The sequence below is a fragment of the Symphalangus syndactylus genome, chromosome 19 (genome assembly GCF_028878055.3).
Source record: "Symphalangus syndactylus isolate Jambi chromosome 19, NHGRI_mSymSyn1-v2.1_pri, whole genome shotgun sequence".
Lineage (NCBI taxonomy): Eukaryota > Metazoa > Chordata > Mammalia > Primates > Hylobatidae > Symphalangus > Symphalangus syndactylus.
Genome location: NC_072434.2, coordinates 76,915,781 through 76,937,817, shown reverse-complemented (window position 1 = coordinate 76,937,817; position 22,037 = coordinate 76,915,781). Strand labels below are relative to the sequence as shown.

At 42.3% G+C, this 22,037-nt stretch overlaps 1 protein-coding gene across 6 annotated transcripts in view; it reads left to right on the top strand.

Moving 5' to 3' along the window:
- SIPA1L2 (signal induced proliferation associated 1 like 2) overlaps positions 1-22,037 on the top strand; it is a 237,876-nt gene that overhangs the window by 180,871 nt on the left and 34,968 nt on the right. For all 6 annotated transcript variants that reach the window (XM_055234196.2, XM_055234193.2, XM_063614018.1 and 3 more), the window contains 5 exons: positions 8,830-9,087; positions 10,933-11,016; positions 12,744-12,844; positions 13,218-13,321; positions 15,119-15,507. In XM_055234196.2, the coding sequence (XP_055090171.1) occupies positions 8,830-9,087; positions 10,933-11,016; positions 12,744-12,844; positions 13,218-13,321; positions 15,119-15,507 (936 nt within the window). The remainder of the gene's footprint in view (positions 1-8,829; positions 9,088-10,932; positions 11,017-12,743; positions 12,845-13,217; positions 13,322-15,118; positions 15,508-22,037) is intronic.

The following is a 22,037-nucleotide window of genomic DNA, read 5'->3' as shown; positions in this document are numbered from 1 at the left end:
ATGCAGAGGATGGCGGTAAAGCATGAGCATTGTGTTAGACCAGTAAGCATCGCATGCTTGACAGGTTACACTGTGGCTACCATAGTGGACAGCCATTGGATATTCTCCCCTATAGAAATACATTCTTCAAAAATCAGGCATCAAATAGCTAGCTATTGAGAATCTTCTCTGTATACTTTTGAAGTATTACAGTGCAATGTTATTCCTGCTCTCAAGCTTTCTAAGAAACAAAGCAGTTGATTTTGACAAGAACGTGCTGAGCTTCTGTCCAGGGCTCTGCCAGGTACTGGGGATACAAAGATACCATCTGCCCCTGTGTCTGCTTCTGGTAAGGGAGGAAAAGGATGGAAGGAAGCTGATGAATTAGTAAGTGCCAGATAGCCTCACTTCCTATTTTCATATAACACCTTTTCAATTCCTGACCTTTGTAAGAGGGCTTGGTCAAGTGTGATTATGGTTCAGATGTCTTTTTTTCTACCTGTTCTGGGTATCTCTCTATCTGTAAATTAAGGAATTTGTTGAAAAGCAAGTTACTATTTCATTTAGTGCCTATTTCATGTATGCCACTGCCCTAACCTTTACAGTAAGTTATACTATGTGGTTATCTCCCTGTTGGAAGCCTTTGATTTTTTTATGTACCAGAAAGAGTTTGTGATTCAAGTGAATGAGCATCAATTACCCCTGTCACCTTGTTGGATAATTTGGAGTATTTTAGCTATTAGCAGGCTATTAGCATAACAGACATTAAAATGATTAAAATATCAGTGACTACTTTAATCCCCAGGGTTATAAAAGGATTCTTTTACAAAATGCATAATATTAAAAAAAAATTAATTTGTTTTAGAGGATTGGCTTTTGTTTCCAAAGATTCTTTTAGCACCTGCTGAAAAATGTGACATAGCATAGGCTGCATTAACTGTTCTTGGGTGGTTTTCAAAAAAAAAAAGCCCTGTGTTTTAGGAAGAGCCCTGAACTTAGAGTCAGAGGACCTGAGTTCCGTTGTGAACCCTATCTCTGATTAGCTGTATCATCTTTCCAACCTCTCTAGCCCTTCTTGTGAAAAAATGGAGATTTTCTTTGTACCTCACAAATTTTTGTGAAAGTCAAATGATGTATGTGGAACACTATAAAGTGCTACACACGCTAAGGTGGTGGATTGGAATTAAAGAATAGCATTGCAGTACTTTGTAAGGCTTTTCCTTAGATTATTGGGTTCACTTAAAGGTTCTCTGTGATGTAGCCAAGTAAAGTAAAACCAATAGGGAATTTCAGAGTCCACTAAAAGCAAGTTCCACTCATGGGATTAGATGAAGCTGTGGCTGCACAGTCTGTGGTACCTAGTCCAACTAACTGCCCTCTCTTTTTTTGATAAGAATATACATTCTTCCCTTTGAACTTTCTCGGTTCTCTAGGTTTTTTGGTTTTGTTTTGCTACTCATCATTCCCTTAGGACTCTTCCCCTTTCTTAGTTTCAAAGTAGCATAATACAAAGTCATGTGTCCTACTTTCATGTAAGATGAAAAGAATAAAATAATGGGATAATGATATATTGTTCTACAGACGAATGTAGATGAAGGGATTTTACAGCTCTAAAGATTTTTTCAATTTGAAAGTTAAACTTTAAAATTCCAGAACTCTATAAACATCTGTTATCTAGAACTTTCATAAAATTGTATGTGCCTTTTGCAGTTTAATGTTGGTTTCCCCCTTTTTGTGGAAACAGAAGTAATAATGTCTACTTGTAATGAACTTCTTTCTTTTGAAGCTGTCACTTGAGGAAGTTTACATATTTTATGTAACTTAATCTTAATGCACCCTCTGCTGTTACTATTCTGTTTTCAAGAGGAGGGTCTAAGAGGTTGTCACATTTCTAAGCTACACATAGTCATGTCTGGGTTTTGAGCCTAGAGCCCAAACTCTCTCTTTAATGGAGATAGTTTGGTGTCTAGGGTTCCTGTTGGGAACAAATGGAAAAAACCGTATGGCTTGACTAGACTTAAACAGTGATGGTCTTGATGGTCAGCCTGCAGAGTTTGAAGACATGATTTAGAAGCAAGTCCATAGCCTGGCCAGCAGGGATTCTACCTTTCAGTGTCCAAATTATTGATGGTAAATGGAAGGTTCTTCCGAGAAACCCAAGGTGTCGTTGGAAAGGAATGGGCCTGGGTGGGTGGATGCCATCTTGGGGGCCTTCCTGGGTGCCTCTGAAGTTGTGGGGCACATACACTACAGTACTTGGCAGTGACCATGGTGTCTGTTAACTGTGAGCAAGATTGGACACCGCCTCTTTGCTGATCATGTTCAGGAAGCCAGGAAGTGGTGGCAGCTGTAACCAAGAAGTCTTCTGGTAGAAAACTTAGCTTTAGGCATCAGGAAGCAGGGGAGAAAGCCCATGAGTATGAATATGAATAAGTTAATGAGTGTCCCTTTTACAGGATTAAGCCATCCCAGGAAGCCCACGATGGTGAGTTCAGAAGGACAAGTAGTACTGTTTTTAGAATACAGGAGTAAAATAAAAGATCCTCTGAGGATGCCATCTAATGGAATTACTTGTTATTCTTACAGTTTGATAATGCCACATTTTTAACTAACTAACACATTTTCAATGACCTTCTTGGTCTACAGGATGTTTTGCCTTCCAGCATATGTTTTTGAGAGAGAAGAGAGAATAGACTCAAAAAAGTTATTGGCTAGACAAGAAATGTGAAAAATTGCACTTATTTTTAACCCAGAGCTGAGTTTGTATTGATCCCTACGTGGCATGGTAATTAGGAGCATAAGTTGATGATGTGTACATTTGTTATGGAGCAAAGAGGAAATCAATATGCATACATAAAAGTGATCCCACAGCCTTATCTTGAGGTTTTTTAGTATCTCCTGTTGGCAAGCAAACTGTAAGGAATGTGCCAGAAGCTAGAAATGCAATTTCCATCCATTGACTTGATTTGGTATGTCAAGAGGAAGCCAAGCATGTGTATCAATGAGGTCTGAATTTTTCTACTGTAGCAGGAAAGCAAAAGTCTTTAAAAATTTTGTAGTTACACACCGGTTGAGCAGCTTGTTTTTTTAGAAATGTCTTTTTGTGCTAGGGTTTTGGGCGTTTGGTCTGTTCGGGTTTCAGTTAGCCTTCATTTAACTCATCGAAATATTTGCCATGTGCCCCATCCACAGCAGCCCCAAGTTTGACACTCCAGATGAGCTGGGGTGTCTTGCCTGGTGTCCTGTGCTAAAAACCCCCAAGTGGGAGAGAGGATGCATGCCAAGGGGGACGCAGATCCATTTCTGATGGACACTGCAGCATGAGGACCTCTCCAGGCTCATTTGTCATTCTTCTTTTATGCCTTTTCCCATTTCTCTAAACATTGATTGAATTTTTTGTATGCATCCTTTAAGGAATTTCTCATATATATGGAACGGGACTGAGTTTGACTAGGTTTGATGATCGCTTATATCAGTAGTACTAATTTGGCACACCTTAGTCATAGAAGTAAACAAAGCAAAATCTAGTTCACAAGAGTGGTTGCTGTAAAAGTGTCACATAATAACAAAATTAGTTTGATTTTAAAATAAAACCATTCTTTTGAGAAGAGCTAATTTTTATTAGGGCAAAAGAATGCCAGTTCTTAGTATTTTAAAAGACCTTTCCTATATGACTTTCTGCACAAGGTTGGAGATAAAATAATTCCACCCAGATTCTCTCTTCAACTTAATGGATTGCACAGATTTTTGCCAGCACTCTCTCAAAATATGAGTCATGATTATGCATTTATATTACATGTTTCTTTCCAAGCCGCAAGCTAAATTATAGTGTCTTATAAAGACTACAGTCTATGGGCGTGAATTAAGTAGGCCACACTACTCAGCCATCTGTCTTCTCTTTCTTTTTTCCTCTTAAAAACCATACCAAACAAACTTGAAGGCCAAACAAGCACTGGAAATGCAAAGTTGCCTTTTGGTTCACAAGATTCAAGGTTCACGTTCCTTTCATTCAATGTATAACTCTAGGATCTTTAACTTCAGTGGTAGTCAGTTACAGTTCCTGATGTGCACTACTCAGGCAGCTGGAACCTGTGAGACACCAAAGCCTGGTGTTCACCTGAACATCCACTGATGCTTAGAGCATCGATTTGAGTGGAAGACAAGAGTAGGTTTTCTGATGTTTTATTATCTACTGTCATATCTTACCTTTGATTTCTGATTAGGTCTTTGGCTGGGGATGAATCAGTAGCCCTAGGGATGTGGTATCTTCATAAATGGAAAACACTTGGAAGCAATATAAATCCATGAACAAAACTTTTAGAGCCTTAGCATTTTATAAGAAAATAATGCAACCCAATGTAATTTGCATTTACTCAGTTTGACCAATAATGTAACTGTTAAGCTCAGTAAATCCAGAGTAACTTAAACTAAATAAGAGAGGTGAATTTTACTTTCAGGAAGGGAAACAGAGTTAAAATAAAGGATAAGAACTAACATTTACTGATGCACAGAGAAATCACTACCTCATATTCTATAAACAGGTGTTAAGATTTCTTTAGGAGGATGTATTCAGTCCACTCTTCTCTATTAACACTACCATCAATTTGGTTTCCCAAGCCAAAAGTTAGGATGTTGTTTTTTATTTTTTTCTCTTTCTCTGTCCCAAGCTCCAAGTACTATGGATTTGACAAGTTAGAAATCACTTTCACCCAGAATTTTACAAGGATTTCCTTTGTTATATTTTGTACCTTCTAGTATTGTTGTTGAGAAGAATGGAATTATTCCACGCCCAGGTCCTTAGACACTTAGGCTCCCACCCACCCCGTCCCCAGAACCGTAGGCTTACTTCCTTAACCCAGGAGTCTGAATTCCTCAATGATGTGTTTTCATGTGGACCATTTTTTATTCATTGGGCTCGGTACTCTCTGGACCTTTTAATCCACTTTTACATATCTTTTAGTTCTAGAAATGTTCATATACTAATAATTTTTCCCCCTTTTTTTTCTCTCTTCTCTTTTGTGATAGCTTTGTCTGGTAGTTGCTGGACTTTTTAGATTGAACTTCAGTTTTCTTATGTTGTTTTTTTTTTTTTTTTTTTGAGATGGAGTCTCGCTCTTTCACCCAGGCCGGACTGCAGTGGCGCTATCTCGGCTCACTGCAAGCTCCGCCTCTTGGGTTCACGCCATTCTCCTGCCTCAGCCTCCTGAGTAGCTGGGACCACAGACGCCTGCCACCGCACCCGGCCAATTTTTTGTATTTTTAGTAGAGACACGGTTTCACCGTGTTAGCCAGGATGGTCTCCATCTCCTGACCTCGTGATCTGCCCGCCTCAGCCTCCCAAAGTGCTGGGATTACAGGCATGAGCCACCGTGCCTGGCCAGTTTTCTTAAGTTTTTCTCTCTCATAACTGTTTGAGAGAATTTCTCAGTTTACCTTCCAACTGTCTTACTGGATTTTTTAATGTTTGATTTTAACTCTCGTAAGTTCCTCCTCTTCTTAGCGATCTGGTTGCTCCATGAGCTCCACTGCAGAGTGATTGGATGGTTTACATCTGCTTGTCTTTTCTCTAGAGAACCATCTTCTTTGATCTCTGTGGGGTGGTGAGCATTCTGAGGCCAAGTTGGGAGGAAGGAGAAGTGACCCTGGGTCTCACCTCTGCCTTAGGCTTGTCATTTTCATCCCTATTCTCCTCTGCACCTCATGCCCTTGACTGCATCTTTTCTGTTCTCTAAAAACCACTGCTGTTGCCCCGCAGTGGTAGGGGATAGGCTACTGCCTGACTAGGCCAGGCGCTGTGTGGACCTCAGGGCCCAGGGCCGAACTCCTGTTCCTCCTATCTAAGTAACTTCTGTGCCTAAATCTCCCTTTTCACTTGGCCTTCTGCAGTGCTTGTTGCTTCCCATCCCTGCACCATTTTGGGGTTCTGCAAGGACAGTGGTCTTCCTTCCTACTGATTTTTCCCTCTGCACACCTTCCTCTGCTCTGCTAAACCATAACCTTTCTTCCATTCACCTCCACCTTTACATACTGTGTATTAGAGTTTCAGGGATCTCCAAATTCAGTTGGCAGTTGAGGTTGTTTCTGTTTCTTGTTCTCCTTGTTCTGTCGTGATGATTTTCAGAAAAGGCTTAAACTTTTACTATACCACGCTGACGGTGGAGTTCTGCTTTTTAACAGAGTGATCTCTTGTTCTAATAGATTTCTCAAAGGGCAAATATTAGGAAGTGTTGTTGTTGTTGTTGTTGTTGTTGTTTTATGTTGACTCTGGAATGTCTAGGGAGAGGCACTGGCTTGGGATGCTGACTGCTTTGCCATCATGGTAAATTGAATTCTAAAGTTGAGACTTATCTAGTCTTCCCATGTCCTTGCTGAACTGCACCAATTAGCTTTGCAGGCTGACTTTGGTCAAGTTAACAGTACGCCTTGCACTGTGCAATTGGTGGGAACCTTAGTCATAGCTGACTTAAATCATATATTTTAGGCTATAGAGTCTTAAGTCCCTGACTAATCACTTGAGCACATGGGAAAGCTGTCTAGTCTGTGACCTTTTAGGGAGCTGTGATGCCAGTTTAAGAGAGTAACTATGGTAACTAAAAGCCACACCTGACTTTCACATGATGGACACTCAGGTTTTCCCTGAATTGTGACAGCTTTTACTAACTATGCTTTTCACTTCTCTCAGACTCAATAAAAAAGTGATTCATAACTCTGATTCCTGATTATATTAATATAACTGTAGTTTAAAATATCTGTTCAGATTATATAAATGAAGTATTTTTAATCTATTAAAGCTTATTTATCACCCATGTTCAATGCTTTTGATTCCACATATGCATATTAATTAAAGATATGATCAGTTCTGTCCTAGAAGTTTGCTAATTACCTGGAAAGACAGAATTTATATATGAAATGCCTAACAGCAATATCCATCAACTAGCCAGAGCCAAAACCATGAATATTGGATCATACTGATCCATCCTGGTTGTAAATAGACAAGGCCCCCATAGCCAAGAATGGGGCTATTGCATGCACTTGCATGGCTTATGTCAGAAAGGTGCCTTCCTGCAGTGGTGAGGGACCACTGAAATTCAGCCATTCTCTGCACAGGGGCCTGTGTCTGTCAGGGCATCTGTGCAGAGCACGCACCTTTTTTAAATTGTACCATGGCTTGCCATCCTTTGCACTGTGCAGCACAGTCAGCAAATCTTATGGAGAAGGCAAGATTTAAGTTGAGATTTGGGTCAGACTGGGAGATACGATTGCCAGGAGGTGGGACTGGAGCAGATCAGCCAGCTGGGGGTAGATAGACAACATGCAGAGAGCTGTGGCAGGCCGGGTTCCTCTGCAGGGGGCTGTCCAATAGAAAGATTTTATCTGGATTTTCCAGTAGCCATATTAAAAGACGTAAAAAGAAACAGGTGAAATTATTTTTAGTAATATATTTTAACCTTATATCTCCAAAATACTATCATCTCTTAAGCGATTATTAATGAGATAGTTTACATTATTTTTTGTATTATGTCTTTGAAATTTGGAGTACATTTCACACTGACAGCATATCTCAAATCAGATGCTAAGTTTTATCCTGAGTACTCGCTGTTTATATTTCGTAAAATGTAAAGTTGAAAACATAGATTCACATACCCAAGTTATTCTAAACACTTAAAAAATGAATCAGAGTATCAGTTTTTAAAGTTAAATTAATGAAAATGAAATCACTGTATTCCTCCAAACACAAGCCCATTTCAGGTGCTCAGAGGACTCTGAGTGGCTCTGTGAGCCACCTCTGGCGTCTGCTGTATGGGCCACGTGCTTATGGAGGGACTGGGGGCAAGCCAGTGCTAGGCACATGGTGTGTCTGAAAGGCATTAAGGAGACATTGAAGTTTTCAGGAAGATAAATCTCATACAAAGCTTGTAATAAGGAGGAACTACAGACAGAGAAAGATAGAGAAACCTTAGAATCCACCAACTCCCATATGTTGAACACAGACATGGCCTAGTTCTTTTGGTCACTAAGACTGGTTATGCTGTATTTAACCAAAGACTTTCTTGAAGAATAAAGTATCAGACAAAAGGAAGCTTTTCTCTTTCCATTTAGTAAGATTTTTTCTACAACTTTATTGAGGTGTAGTTGATGCATAATGAACTGCATGTATACAAAGCATACATTTTGATGAGTTTGGGCCCATGTGTGAAATAGTCACCACAAACAAGATAATGGATATTTCCATCATCCCTAAAAGTGAGGAACATTTGCTTAGCGGGTCTTATTTCAACGGTCCCTGGGAGTGGATGTGAGGACCAGAGGCCCAGTCTTGGTCCTGCTGAGTAACTGTGGACAAGGTGTTTAATGTCTCTGGACTTTAGATTTCTAATTACCGGAGATAGTACTTGTTATCTCCAGAAATATATTTAAAATATTTAACCTACAAGTCCTGGAGGCCTCTGCTGTGCCAGGTGTTAATTTTTTTTAGCTGTGTATTGGGGGTCTTGGGACAGCAGCTCCTTACACACTGGTAGTTGGAACATTTTAATAACCATACAGCTGTATTAGCAGGTACCAGCATAGATGATGTGTGTGGCTGCACGGCAGCCAGGAAAAAAGCCACAAACAGCCTTTCTCATTTCTAGACGCAGTCATTGCTGGCAGAAGAGGAATTGAATAGTGTGGGAATGTGGTTTTATTATAGGTGAGATGCTCCTAAGGGTGGATCGCTCTGCATCATTGACTTGGAGCCGGGAGAGGCACACACCATGTGACATGTGTTGATGGGCCCAGCTGTGAGTAAGCCATGCTGACGGCTCGGCTGCGAGCTTCCCTTCTCACCATTTCTTCTTGGCCCAACAGAGGGTGTTCAGAGCTCTGCCGGATCCCCATGGTGGAATATAAACTCGACAGCGAGGGCACCCCCTGCGAGTATAAAACCCCCTTCAGGAGGAACACCACGTGGCACCGGGTGCCCACTCCTGCCCTGCAGCCCCTCTCTAGAGCTTCCCCCATCCCCGGCACGCCCGACCGGCTGCCGTGCCAACAGCTGCTCCAGCAGGCCCAGGCCGCCATTCCTCGAAGCACCTCCTTCGACCGGAAGCTGCCCGATGGCACGAGGTAATGCTGGTTCCTTTCCTCAAGGGCGGCCCTTGGAAATCACTGGGGTGAGAACTTGACATTGTAGGGAGGGTTTTGCTTAATCACTTCTGAGTTAGCTTGTTCAAAACAAGTTGGCAAGCAGGGTAGCAAGGCAGGCCCCAGACACAGTGGTGCCTGGGGTCGCGCACTCTCCTGGCCCTGAGATGGTGCTGGTAAAATGCAGGTTCTGCCCACCAGGGTCACAGCTTTTCCTCTTTCCAGTATCCTTCCTCCTTGTCCACTGGCTCTCTTCACCAAGATGGGAAAGTTGCCCCAGAAACTATTCTGCTGGAGCCGCTAGGAAAGTGTGAACAGGTTTGAGCATAAATAAAACTGAACAATCAGTGCTTAAATGTCATCATAATGTGAGTAATACTTTAAGAGGTTCCAAGCTCATTAGGACTTCCTCTTTGCTTTTCGCCTTTTAAGCAAAGTGAGTTGAGTTTAAAATTATTTTTTCAAAGAAGAATGCATACACTTGTTTAAAAGTTAAATCTAGTACCATTGGAAGCTGGTGAGGGTTTTCAGATGCCTAATTTGCATAGATCATTTTAACAAAACAAAATAATAAATTTCTTATTGTTGTTAATTCCTACTCCTTTTATTCTAACTTTTATGTAACATGTAGGCACGGTAATGCCACGAGTTTTCTCAATTATGACGTGTCAGGCTCTGGTCACAGACTGGGAGCCAGGCTGGAATCACGGCTCTAACTTACTTGATGTACTGTAACCATGGGCCTGGCACTCATCCTCTCTGAACCTCCAGTTTCCTCATCTGACAAACCACATCAGGAAATTTTGAGGACTGAATGGGTCAATATATGTAAAATGCTTAGAACTGGGCCTGGCACTTAGTAAGCTTATATAAATATTAACCAGAATTAATTGATAAGCTTATATAAATATTAACCAGAATTAATTGATAAAACTTGTGGTCATCCTCTCCCTTCTCCAATTTTCATTCTTTCCAGAGTGAATGCAGGAGAGGTGTTAATTTAATTTAGCATTCAATCATCTTGGCTCTGGGTCTCCTAACTCAAAAGTCTGCTAAGTTTATAACTTTACCATATTCAAAGAAATGTACATAGATAGCCCTGGTAGAAGGGGCAACATGTAGAAGGAAGGGGGTCTGCAGAACCTCCCTTATTTAAGTAAATTTAAATAATCATAATTTAAGTAAATTGTATTAAATTAAAATTTACTTAAAGTAAAATTATGTAATTCTAATTTAAGTAAATTATAGGAAAAAACCAGAAGTATTCTAGTAGCAAAAGGGAAACTTGGCAAGCACGTCTTCATCAAGTGAGTTTTCATGAGTATTTTTCATTTTTGCATGTCTGAAAAAAAGATAAATAGGATTACATTCAAGAGATGTGTGAAAATAAATGGTTTTGCCAAATTTAGGTTTTTCTTTTTGCATAAGTTTTAAGTATAGAACTAAAACGTGACTTGTTTTAAATTTCACATAATAAGAATTAGTAATGTTTTCATAATTCTGTATTCTCAGAAATTTTATTGCTGTTCTTCTGTATTTCTCTGGGAGGGAATCATTATCTGTGCTTTAAATCTTTAGACAGTGAAGGCTTGTCCTGTCATACCTCTTTCCTAGGACAAATTGCCAATCATAAACCACTGATATCCCCAGGCATCACCGATTCTTAGTTTATTTTTCCATGATTTATTCTGTTTCACATGGCAATATGTTTTTCTTCCTTTTCTTTGTCATTCTCAAAGTATATTTATTTGTGAAACAAAACAGGCCCGGTCAAGGGGCTTGGCAGATAGTTCAGTGCCCTGTTAATGACTCTACTCAACCTTTCAGAAGCTCGCCCAGCAACCAGTCATCCTCCAGCGACCCTGGACCCGGCGGGAGTGGACCCTGGAGACCACAAGTGGGCTACGACGGGTACCGTTCATTTTTATCTTAGTTATCCACTGGGAGGAACCTGTTTCTGTGACTCATTCAAAAGCATTTACTGTGTGCCTGCTGTACCCGGGGCCATTTGGGGAATATAACAATGCCAGACATGCTTTTAACAAGTGACTTGTCCAGGTTGGAAAGCTCCTTATTTCTATATAGGTAACGCTCACTTGTCTATGTTCTCAGCCTGTTTTTTCCTTTTTGATGAGGAAAGGTTTACAGAACATGAAAATTAAGGATGTGAGGGCTTAGTTGCCTCCTGACTTAAATTGCTGATGAGGAAACACCGCTCAAAATCAGAGAAGTGGGTTTAGCATCTGACTTTTTTGCTTCCTGTCTGAGAAGCACTGGGAGGTTGCCCCAGCACACCTAGCTGAGAGCTGCCCTTTGTAGTATCCACGCAGTCCCCGGGAGCCAGCAGCTCAGGCAGAGCCTGAGGACTTCTGTGAACAAAGACACCGAGTTGACCAATCCCATCACCTCTGGCAAGAGAAGAGGGAGTGTGGCGCCAGGATGCGCTCCTAAGGAGTGGTCTGCCGGGGCCTATGTGACTTGGTGCTGCTTTGGGTTGGAGTTAGGAGCTGGTCACACTGATTGAGAGGAGAGAATGTCCGGTCAGTGGGAAGGACTCCACTCTGAGGAGCAGTTTATATCACTGCTCCTGCAGGTGCACGGGGAAATTTCTCTCCATATGCAGTCTGAGTTATATGTGTTCCTTCCCTTAGATGATAGACGGAGTTCTTAAAAGTTGTATGTCAAGCAACTTTCTAAATTACGTTGCATTTTAAGAGAAGAGAGGATTTTTTGATGTTGGCTTTTTTGGTTTTCTTTTTTGTATAAACAGTAAAAGCTTTTCTGGCTTTTTCTGTAAACCAAGGTCTTCAACCAGAATTCTGTAAATAAGGATCACCTTGTAACGTGAATAAATTTTCTTCTACTTATTTCTTTCATATTTGGGGTTTTCATAAAACAAAGTCTACTTGGATGTAGTCTAGAGTTAATCTTTTTTTTCTTTTTTTTTTTTTTTTTTTCTTTTGAGATGGAGTCTCAGTCTGTCGCCCAGGCTGGAGTACAATGGCATGATCTTGGCTCACTGCAACCTCCGCCTCCCGGGTTCAAGCAATTCTCCTGCCTCAGCCTCCTGAGTAGCTGGGATTACAGGCGCGCGCCACCACGCCTGGCTAATTTTTGTATTTTTAGTAGAGAGGAGGTTTCACCATGTTGGCCAGGTTGGTCTCCAACTCCTGACCTAGTGATCTGCTCGCCTTGGCCTCCCAAAGTGCTGGGATTACAGGCAGGAGCCACCGCGCCCGGCCCTTTTTTTCTTTAGAAAAATTTAATATAAAGATATGTCAGTGCCATGTATTCTAAGCATAACGTAAAAAATGCGACCTCCTCCTTAGCTTGCAGGTACATTGTCTGATCCTGGACAGTCCTTCAACCTCCTGGTTGCAGCAGCCCTTCTTTATCTGTAAATGGCTGTCATCCAGCTGCTTTTTCTGACCCTCCGGTTAAACCAGATCCCACAATTTCGGATGCTTTTAGCTTCTCTGGCGGGGCTCAGCTGACAATTTGCATTTTTATTTGCCAAAAAACCAGCTCCTGGATAGGGCTTTCCCTCACATAGCCTACTTGGAAGCCAGCACTCCTGTGTGCCTGCTGGCAGGTGGCACGGTTGAGAAGGGACAGGCTCAGCTCTGTGTTCTTTTCAGGTGCCAGTCCCCTCTACTGCTCGAACACCAGGGCTCAGGCCCTTTGGAATGTGACGGAGCCAGGGAGAGGGAAGACACCATGGAAGCAAGCAGGCACCCTGGTAATAAGGAACTCCTGGAAATTGACCTCCCTTGCTCTGCCTTTCCCCCTCCCTGCCCCCTCCTCTCCCATCACTTCATTTTATTCATTCACTCATTCAACGTATGTGCACCAAGTTGAGGTGATGAGCTGGGTCTCCACATGCAGGAGGGGGTGTGGTCATGGTTGATTGTGGTTGTGGCACCTGCAGAAAGTGAACACTTTATGGTGGTGGTTCTGTCTACTTTTGTGGCATATCCATTGGTAAGACCAGAAAGTCCTAGAACCACAAGCCTGTTCGTGTTTACCAAACCACTTGTCTGACTCCTGGTTTTCTTTACTCTTATGGTAATACTGGAAATTGGAAATTCAACTCCTCTCTTTTTATGTGACAGAAACCAAATGGCATGGCCCACCTTCCAAAGTCCTGGGTCCCTATAAAGAAAGAGCTCTGCAGAAAGATGGAAGTTGCAAAGATTCCCCCAATAAGCTTTCTCACGTAAGTCCGTTGTTCATAAGCCCTTCACTGGCCTAGCCAGGACTGATCTGTCTTGGCACACAGTGGTACAGCCTGCTTCCTGGGGATGCTCAAGATCACATTACCTCACAGGGCTCTTAGAGGTGAGGTTAAAAAGGGAAACTATCTTCCTGATTTATAAAGGACCTCAAAGAAAGATTGCACAGCAAATTAGTGGCAAAGCCAAAGTTATATCCTCAGCCTTTTGATCCTCAATATCCAGTGCAGTAGTTACTAAATCATGTTCCCATTTGTAATCTATTAACCACTTATCGATTTAGTGGCACAAAACAGAAGCAGAAACCGCTAATCAGTGTGTGTGGTCAGAGGAACTCTGCCCATAGGTAGCCATTTACTGTACAGTCACAGATGATTTAATCACCACGGCCGCAGCCACCCATTACACATGTCAGGGTAGAGCAGCGCCCACGTGGTAGTTCTCAGTCCTTTGCATGTGTTGCCATGTTTACCCCTTGAAGAAACCCTGGGAGGTGAGCCTCAAGGGAGACTGTAGCCCAATGAAGCAAAACTTCCATTGAAATGCAGAACAGGAATTGTTGGTTATTACAAATAAAGCCAACATTTTAAAGTGGCTTATTTTTGAAAATGTTCAGGTGAAGATAATTTATAAGGTCCTGAACTAAGCTATGTCTTTCTTCTTTCTTAATGTGTCATCAGCCAGCTTTGCATTTGTCTCTTAGCAAACACATGTGACATTTCTTCCCTCAGCTGTGACTGCGACCTTGTCTTGAGTCAGCCTCACCGTATCTATTTAAATCCACCTTTACAATGTTCTCATATTGGTTTCAGCAAAGGGATACATGGTGTGGGCGTAGTTTTGAGAATATCGGTGTATGATAAAAAGGTCAAGGTGATTTGCTTAAGGATCTGATAGGCTGGAATAAAAAAAAGATAAGGCCAAACCGCTTTAAAATCTACCGGGGCCTGGCTCGTTCTTATGATTCCAAAGCCCTTTGCTGATGCTTCAGATCTTGTTGCTTTTCCCAGACTGAAGAGAGGCCGTGTCTGTGTGAGTACATTGTACAGACAGGGACGTTTCTTCTGTTCTATTTGCTTTTTGTCTTCCAGAGACCCCCCACCCCAACCAAAAGCATTGACTCTTTTTCAGACCTATTTACTCTCAAGAGAGTCCCATTTCTTAAAGGCTTGGGACGCAATTTGACTGGGGCTGTCACAGAGAGATTCTTCGTGTTTACTGTGTACTTTGCAGCAGCCAAGTGCTTCTGCATATATTATCTCATTAGCTTCACACAAGAATCATGTAAGCTCGCTATTACAAGCACAGAGAGGGTTAAGTGATTAGTCAGAAAGTTCTACCTTTGTGACTGGAACCTGAGCCTTCTCCTCCAAACTCAAGGCTGGCACTATAATTTGTCATAGAAGCATTTTCTTAGTAAGTGGTCTTTCTCTTCCTTGTGTTAATTTTCCATGTTCCTTCCCAGTTTATATCACCTTTGTTTATTATTTTCTTTGCTAGTGACACTGTGGCCATACTTTTGTGCTTCATGCACAAATAATTAAATAAAGACTTAAAGATACCCATTTAACTTAGATAAATTATGGGAAGAAGTATGAATTAGAGACTTCTGCACAAAACCAGGTTGCTTTTGAAAAAGGAAATCCTGTCATTGCCCACATTGAAGAGTGAGCAGAAAGGGCTCGGGTGCGATCCCATGGCTTGTAGCCCCCTGAGTCAGGGTGAGAAGCACCTGAGTTCAAGATTCACTTGAAGACTCTCTGTTCCTCTCTCTTCTCAAGATTGGGGATAAAAGTTGCTCCAGTCACTCCAGCAGCAACACGCTCTCCAGCAACACGTCCAGCAACAGTGACGACAAGCACTTTGGGTCTGGCGACCTGATGGATCCCGAGTTACTGGGGCTGACCTACATCAAAGGGGCCTCCACCGACAGTGGCATCGACACAGCCCCGTGCATGCCTGCCACCATCCTTGGCCCTGTGCACCTGGCAGGCAGCAGGTCCCTGATCCACAGCCGGGCCGAGCAGTGGGCTGACGCTGCGGACGTCTCTGGGCCTGACGACGAGCCGGCCAAGTTATACTCTGTGCATGGCTACGCGTCCGCCATCTCCGCCGGCAGTGCTGCGGAAGGCAGCATGGGCGATCTCAGTGAGATATCCTCTCATTCCAGGTAAGCCCCACAGCACTGCAGAGTAGTACCTGCTGGTGCCACCTGGGCCCTGCCCGCTGGGATAGGGCAGAACCTGAACTGTAAGCAGTAGGGGCATCAGGTAGGTTGGTGTTATTTTTCCTAGCTGTCTGACATCAGAGGAAGGGCTTGTTCTACAATACGAAAATGTGAAAGTTTGCATGTTAATAATAAGTCCCTTGTTTGTGTTTTTTTTTTCCTATTAAGTTTGAGTGAAAAGTCAATAGAGATATTAATTGCTCTAGTCAGGACACTTATGTCTGTCTCCTAATTCAACCTGTTGTCCCTACATGTTTTGGAGAAGAGGTGGCACTCACTAATCTTCAGACCATAGTAGTAGGAAGCCATGAGGGCAGCATGTGTGTGGAGCACGTGGAGCTCCCTGCCGTGAGGACATGCACACACGTCCTCCCTGTTCCTACGGCCCCGACAGCAGGGGAGGCCTGAGATCATGAGTATAACAATGAAAGTGTGTTCAGCTCTGCAGCTGGGGTTCATTCGGTAAAGACTAGCTAAGTGTAAAGGAACTGTGTTCTAAGTACTCTAAGTGTAGATGTTTAATATCTCCTTATGAGTGGTTTTAAACTCCTGTTTGACATACTTCTCTGCAGTGGTTTTAAAATACCTAATTTGCAATTTCTGCCTTCACTTTCAAAGACTAGGCAAAGGACAAAGAAATGCATTCCTTCACTTTGGCTGTGGACAGAATTTAACTATTTATAGCAACTACCACTGTCGTTTTTCTGCTTGTTTCCAAGGCCTTCCCTGATTCAGCTCCAAGTTACTCTCTGACTCCTGCCCACAATGCTGGAGGGCAGAGCCTAATGCTGGAGGGCAGAGTCTAAATGCTGGAGGGCAGAGTCAGATGAACTAAGAATGGGAATATTTCTTGCAGGTACCTAGTGCTGTGAGGGAGCATTTCTCCAAATGATGGTGCTCAAGGCAGACCTGTAGCGGTCACGGTGAAAGGCTTTTTATGTTCCTTAGGCTCCCCTTCAGAGTCCCCCCTCACCCCACCACTGAGTGTCATTCAGGGACCTTTACATTACAAGTTAAAGAAACTCCATGCCGATTGGTTCACGCAACCAGGGTCATATTGGGGCTCGTGTAACCAACAAGTCTAGCACTTTCAGGGTTCTGCTTGACCCAGCAGCTCAAAATGATAACTGTGCAGGACCAGGTTGCCTCCATCTTCCCACTCCACATGACCATTTCCCAAAATGTCAGCATTCTTCTCTTGGCTGAAAACAGCTGTGCCACCTGCAGACCTCCCACAGTCACGCTCGTCTGTCCCCAGGTAGAAAGTAGTTTTTTTCTAGTTTCTGCGGAAGAAACAGGTTTCTGCCTTCTCCAAAGCCAACCCCCCGCCCCCACACCACCCCCGTATCTCCTCACATGTTCTTAGTTCTAATCATGTGGTTAGGGGGTAGCATTGTCTAGGGCAGTCAGGGCCCTCAGCCTGGGCTGGGGGTCAGTCCCTGTCACCAAGCCGTGCAGCCAAGGAATGGCAAATACAGCCACTGCCCCAGAAGAGAAGCAGGGCATTATTTGACCTGGAGAAGGGGGAGTGGATGCCAGAGAGTAGAAATCATGCGTGTCCACCATGCAGAGGGAGCTTAGGATATGAAGATTATTTTCAAAATAGACATTCCTACTACTTTTTAACCAGTTCTATTTAATAATTTGACTTAAAATAGGTTTAGTACTAATAACTAATATAATAATTAAGGATTATCAGTGAATTTGGTTATCTGAATTTTTCCTGGCTTAATTTCAGGAATAGTGGTCATACTGTAGAGACCATCTTGGGATTGCAGAACCTGCTAACATCTAGTTCAAAGTTTAGGTGATTTGTAAAAGAGCTGATTTCATGACACCTTTTTGGACAGATGTCATTGGCATCACAAATAGAGTTTTGTATTATTATTATTAAGTAAAATTTCTATGGAGACTGCCTTCAGAGTACATTCATTTGTTGATATTTGGTAGGGGTATTTACCGGTATTTGAAATGGATTTTCATGACTACCTTAACCATTCGCAAATGTAATGGGCTAGACTATTAGAAAGTATATGACAGTGCTAGATTGGATTTCTGATTGATTTTACTTTCTTCCGCCACTCTAAATTGGATGTGGCCCAGCTGTTGTATAAGTGATAGATGCTGAGTGAGTGGAATCTTTTACCACTTGACTGCCCTTTTCTTGTAATTCTTCGTTGATGGTGGCTTTGAAGCCACATTTCAACTTGCATCCTAGGCTTTTGCTCAGCGTGGAATTCAGTCATTGAATGAAATCTTTTTAACACTTCCTCTTGCCTGCCCCCCGACCTGCACAGGAGGCGAGGAAGAGGGGTGGGATTTATAGCATTTGCCTTGTTTTCTGTGTGTTGAGTGAAAGGCAGGTGACTCATTAGAGGACGAAGGACCAACCTATCAAGCCACACAAAGATTCTGCAAACTCTGAAATGCCAACCCCAGCTGGGGCATGGGCGGCCATGAGGAAGGCTCCCTTAGCCCTGTACTTTCCTCTCCTGTCCCAGTTCAGGCAGCCTTGCAGTCCCCTCAAGCCGAGGCCTACTGCTGGAGGGCTTGGGTTGTGACTGGGAGTAGCCCAGGTAACAGAAGAGCAGAATAAACTTTCAGGAACTGATATGGGTGACCATCCTGCCTAAACCCACACTTCTGCCTCCAAGTGCTCCGTGCCCCTGACCCGCGTGTTATTTTCTTCATAGCACCCACCTCTAAATAAAATTGTTTGTGTTTACTGCATATTCCTTCCCACGGGAAGGCCACTTATCGCTACCTTCCCCTCACTGGAGCATTCGTGTTTTGAGCTGATAGGGTCATGGCCTATCTTGTTCGCTTGTATCCACAACACTTAATACGGTTCTGTGCACATGGCAGGCATCTGAATATTTTTTGAATGAAGAAAGGAACTAGGAATAATGCTTGATAAATGCTTATTGATGGAGTTAATAAACCAGTGCCTGGGTAACCTAGGGAAGTAGGGGGAATGTGGGATCCACCATTCCCAGTTCACAGTGTCAGGAGTCCCAATCAGTATATGGTGTACTCTTAATTCTTTAACTCTGGGTTTTCACCACCGACACCATAGCAGCCTCCTCCAGCCCCAAGCACACACACACGCACATTCCTTGGCAGCCACCCGGGAGTTAAATAAGTACAGAATTGTGTATACGGCACGATTCCAAGATTGTACTAAGGAGGCAAAGGGAGGACTTACAGCTCTTTAAGACAAGTTACACTCTTGTGAGGAAGAGGATAGGGGAACAGGAATCATCTATTAAGCAGAACAAGCATATATCTAGCCTGCTTTCTCCTGCTGCTCAGTTCTTTTAATTTAGCAAACGCATTTTTTTTTTCTTTCTTCGAGGGCAGGGCATTTAGATAGGAGCTCAGAATACCAAGCAGTATTTATGCTAGCCTAACTAAGGCTTTGCAAAATGAAATAAATCAACTGCAAAAACAAACCCCATGTTCTGGATTCTCCTGTAAATGGCACACACGATGTTGGGCTGTTTATCATTATTCATGCCACCATACCATTCTCTGGGTACAAATGACTGGGCGTTGGCAGTATAACTCTGAAAGAAAAGCATTAGTCCAAAAGGAAAGGATTCATGAAAAGTTTGTGGGCAACATTCTAGAATGTTATCAGCATCAGAGAACACTTCTGTAATGATACAACTGCTACTAAACAAGGAATTGTGCCATATTGCTCATCAAATGGATTCTGTACATTTATTCTTCAAGTTAACTTTAAAATATCTTACAGTTGGGATAAAAGACATTTTTAATGAAATCTGATTTTTAGAAAATGTTATAAAACAAACGGAAAAATACATAGAGTTTGTGATCACGCTATCATTACCTATACATTTTCAAAACTATACACTTTGGTCATTTTAAGGGGGAAAAGTGAGTAACCTACACACCTGCAGTGTATTAACTAGACCATGACTTTGAGTGCCCCAGCCTTCAACAACAAAACATCTCGGGGATCATCTGAGGCTTTGAAATACATGAGACACACGGGTAGTGGAAGGCAGTGCACAGTCCTTCATCAGGTTCTTAATGGGGAAACTAAGGCCATAAGCGTTATTGGGACAGTTGGGAAACTAGCATGCGGACTGTCTGTTAGGTAACAGTATTGCATTAATGCCTGATGTCCTGTACGTGATCATCACTTGGTTAACTACTTGGGGGATGTCCTTATTCTTGGGAAATAAATGCTGAAATGTAGGAGTATGATGTCTTTACGCTTGCAGCTAATTCTCAGATGGTTGAGAGAGGAATTAGTAGATCTAGAAAAAGAGTATGTGGATGTTTATTCTACTATCCTTTCCCTTTTCTGTAGCTCTGAAATTTTTCAAAATACACTTGGGAAAATAACATACAGGGCTTCAGAGCTCGTTGTCTAGACGCACGGTTTTCATGTTAGGGCTCCCTAACTGGTGTGCACCCCGGTGAATGGGAAGAGTCCATTAGCTCCTATTCCTAACTGGCGTGCACCCCAGTGAATGAGAGGAGTCCATTAGCTCCTATTCTCCATGCCTGTTGATTGCTTGTCTTACTCCTCAGGTCACCTTGGTCATGTTGCTTTACTGTTCTCCCGACCTGGTGTTCCACGTGTGTGGATGTCATTGGAGAGGCAGTGCAGCGTCTTCCCGAGACCCACAGTTAGCACCCAGAGAGAGGGAGCCACCAGTCATACTCAAGGGCACCAGACCAGCCACCAGCAACTAAGTTTCTTCATAGGAGTAGATGAGGCGCTTTGTTTGTTTGATGGTTAATTTTACTTAATACCGCAGTGTTTTCCAAAACGCAGAGACCCTGAAAATGGGTCCGTTTATTTTGTTTCTTTATTTCCTCTTGAACCTCTACAAAAAGTTCATTTTAATATCATTCTTATTTTTATACTTTATTCGTCTTTTATGATACTTGCTTTATACATGTATCAGAAAAGGTCTTTGCTCACCTGGGGTTTCAGAATAGGATTATATGTACAGCATACTGGAGGAGCTTGCTACTGCAGGAACCCTGTGTTAAACTCTTTCAATAGAAAGGACTCCTACTCGTGAATAATCCTTTCCTGGGTCACTTTCTATAACTACATTTATATAATGCTTACCCTATGCTACGCACTGTTCTAAGTGCTTCACTAATATTAACTCAGATTATCTTCAGAGAAACCTTCGGAGGTAGATACTGTTATTATCCTCAATTTACAGATAAGAAAACAGGTTAAGAAATTTGCCCAGGGTCTGGCAGTGGTAAGGGACAGAGCTGATGTTGAGACCCAGAATCCTCGCATTGCACTCACGTGTCAAGTTTGCTGAAAGTGAAGCCCACCTGCCTTTCTGAATGCTGAGATTAGACCTATAATTTAAACTCTTAAAATTTTTCATATTTATAAAGTAACTTTTATTCATTTTTCATAAAACATATTGTTGATCTTTCTAATTTAAGAAAAAGATATTTCTGGTGGTGATTAACTGTCCACTTAATTTCTCAGTCAGCCGGGGGTGGGTAGTCCTTCTGGCCTTAGCTTAATTACTAACCTTGAAAATTTTTATTGTTTTTAGGGCCTCTGTCTGTTTCAGTATTGTTGCTGTTGTATCATATGATAATGCAGCAAACACCCCTGTAACTACCACCAGGTTAAGGACTAGAACATTGCTGTGTCTGGAAGCTCTCTGCATCCTACCCAATTACAACCCCTTCTCTTCTCCCTTGAGGTAGCCACTAACCTGGCTTTTGTGATAATCATCCCCTCATTTTCTTTACATTTTCCTGAATGACATGTTATTTAGTTTTACCTGTTTATGAACTTTATTAAGAAACTGGCTCATGATCATTGTATTCTTTGTGACTTGCTTCTTCTCTACATTGTTCATGAGATTGCCCAAGTCGTCTGTAGCCTCAGTCCATTCATTTGTAGAGTATTCCATGTATTCATTCATAGTTATTAATCGAATATCCTTCTACTATTGATGATTTGGGTTGCTTCCATTGGGGAGTTCTTAAAATCAATGCTTCTAATTGACATTGTTCCACGTTGACAGTTGCACGTGCAGCAGGGGTTTACTGTGTGTGTGCCCTTGGAGTGGGATTGCTGTATCATAAGCTCTGCAGGTGCACACACCTTCATAGGTAATGCTCAAACTGTTTCATGCACTTTTTACTCCCACCAGCAGTAGGAAGGTACCCACTGCCCCAGTTCTTACTAACACTGGGTCACTGGGTATTGTCAGGCATTCCCATTTTTGCCTGTCTGGTGAGTATGTAATGCTATTCCATTATGGTTTGCATTGGCATTTCCCTGGAGACAACTGAGTTTGAGCACCTTCTCCAATAAACATATTCACCATTTGAGTTTGTTCTCTTTTGAAGCATCGGTTTAGGAATGTTGCCCATTTTTCTATCAGACTTCCCCAGCCATGTTTTTAACATCCTTCCTGCCACAGGCATACAACTTGCACGTGAATAAC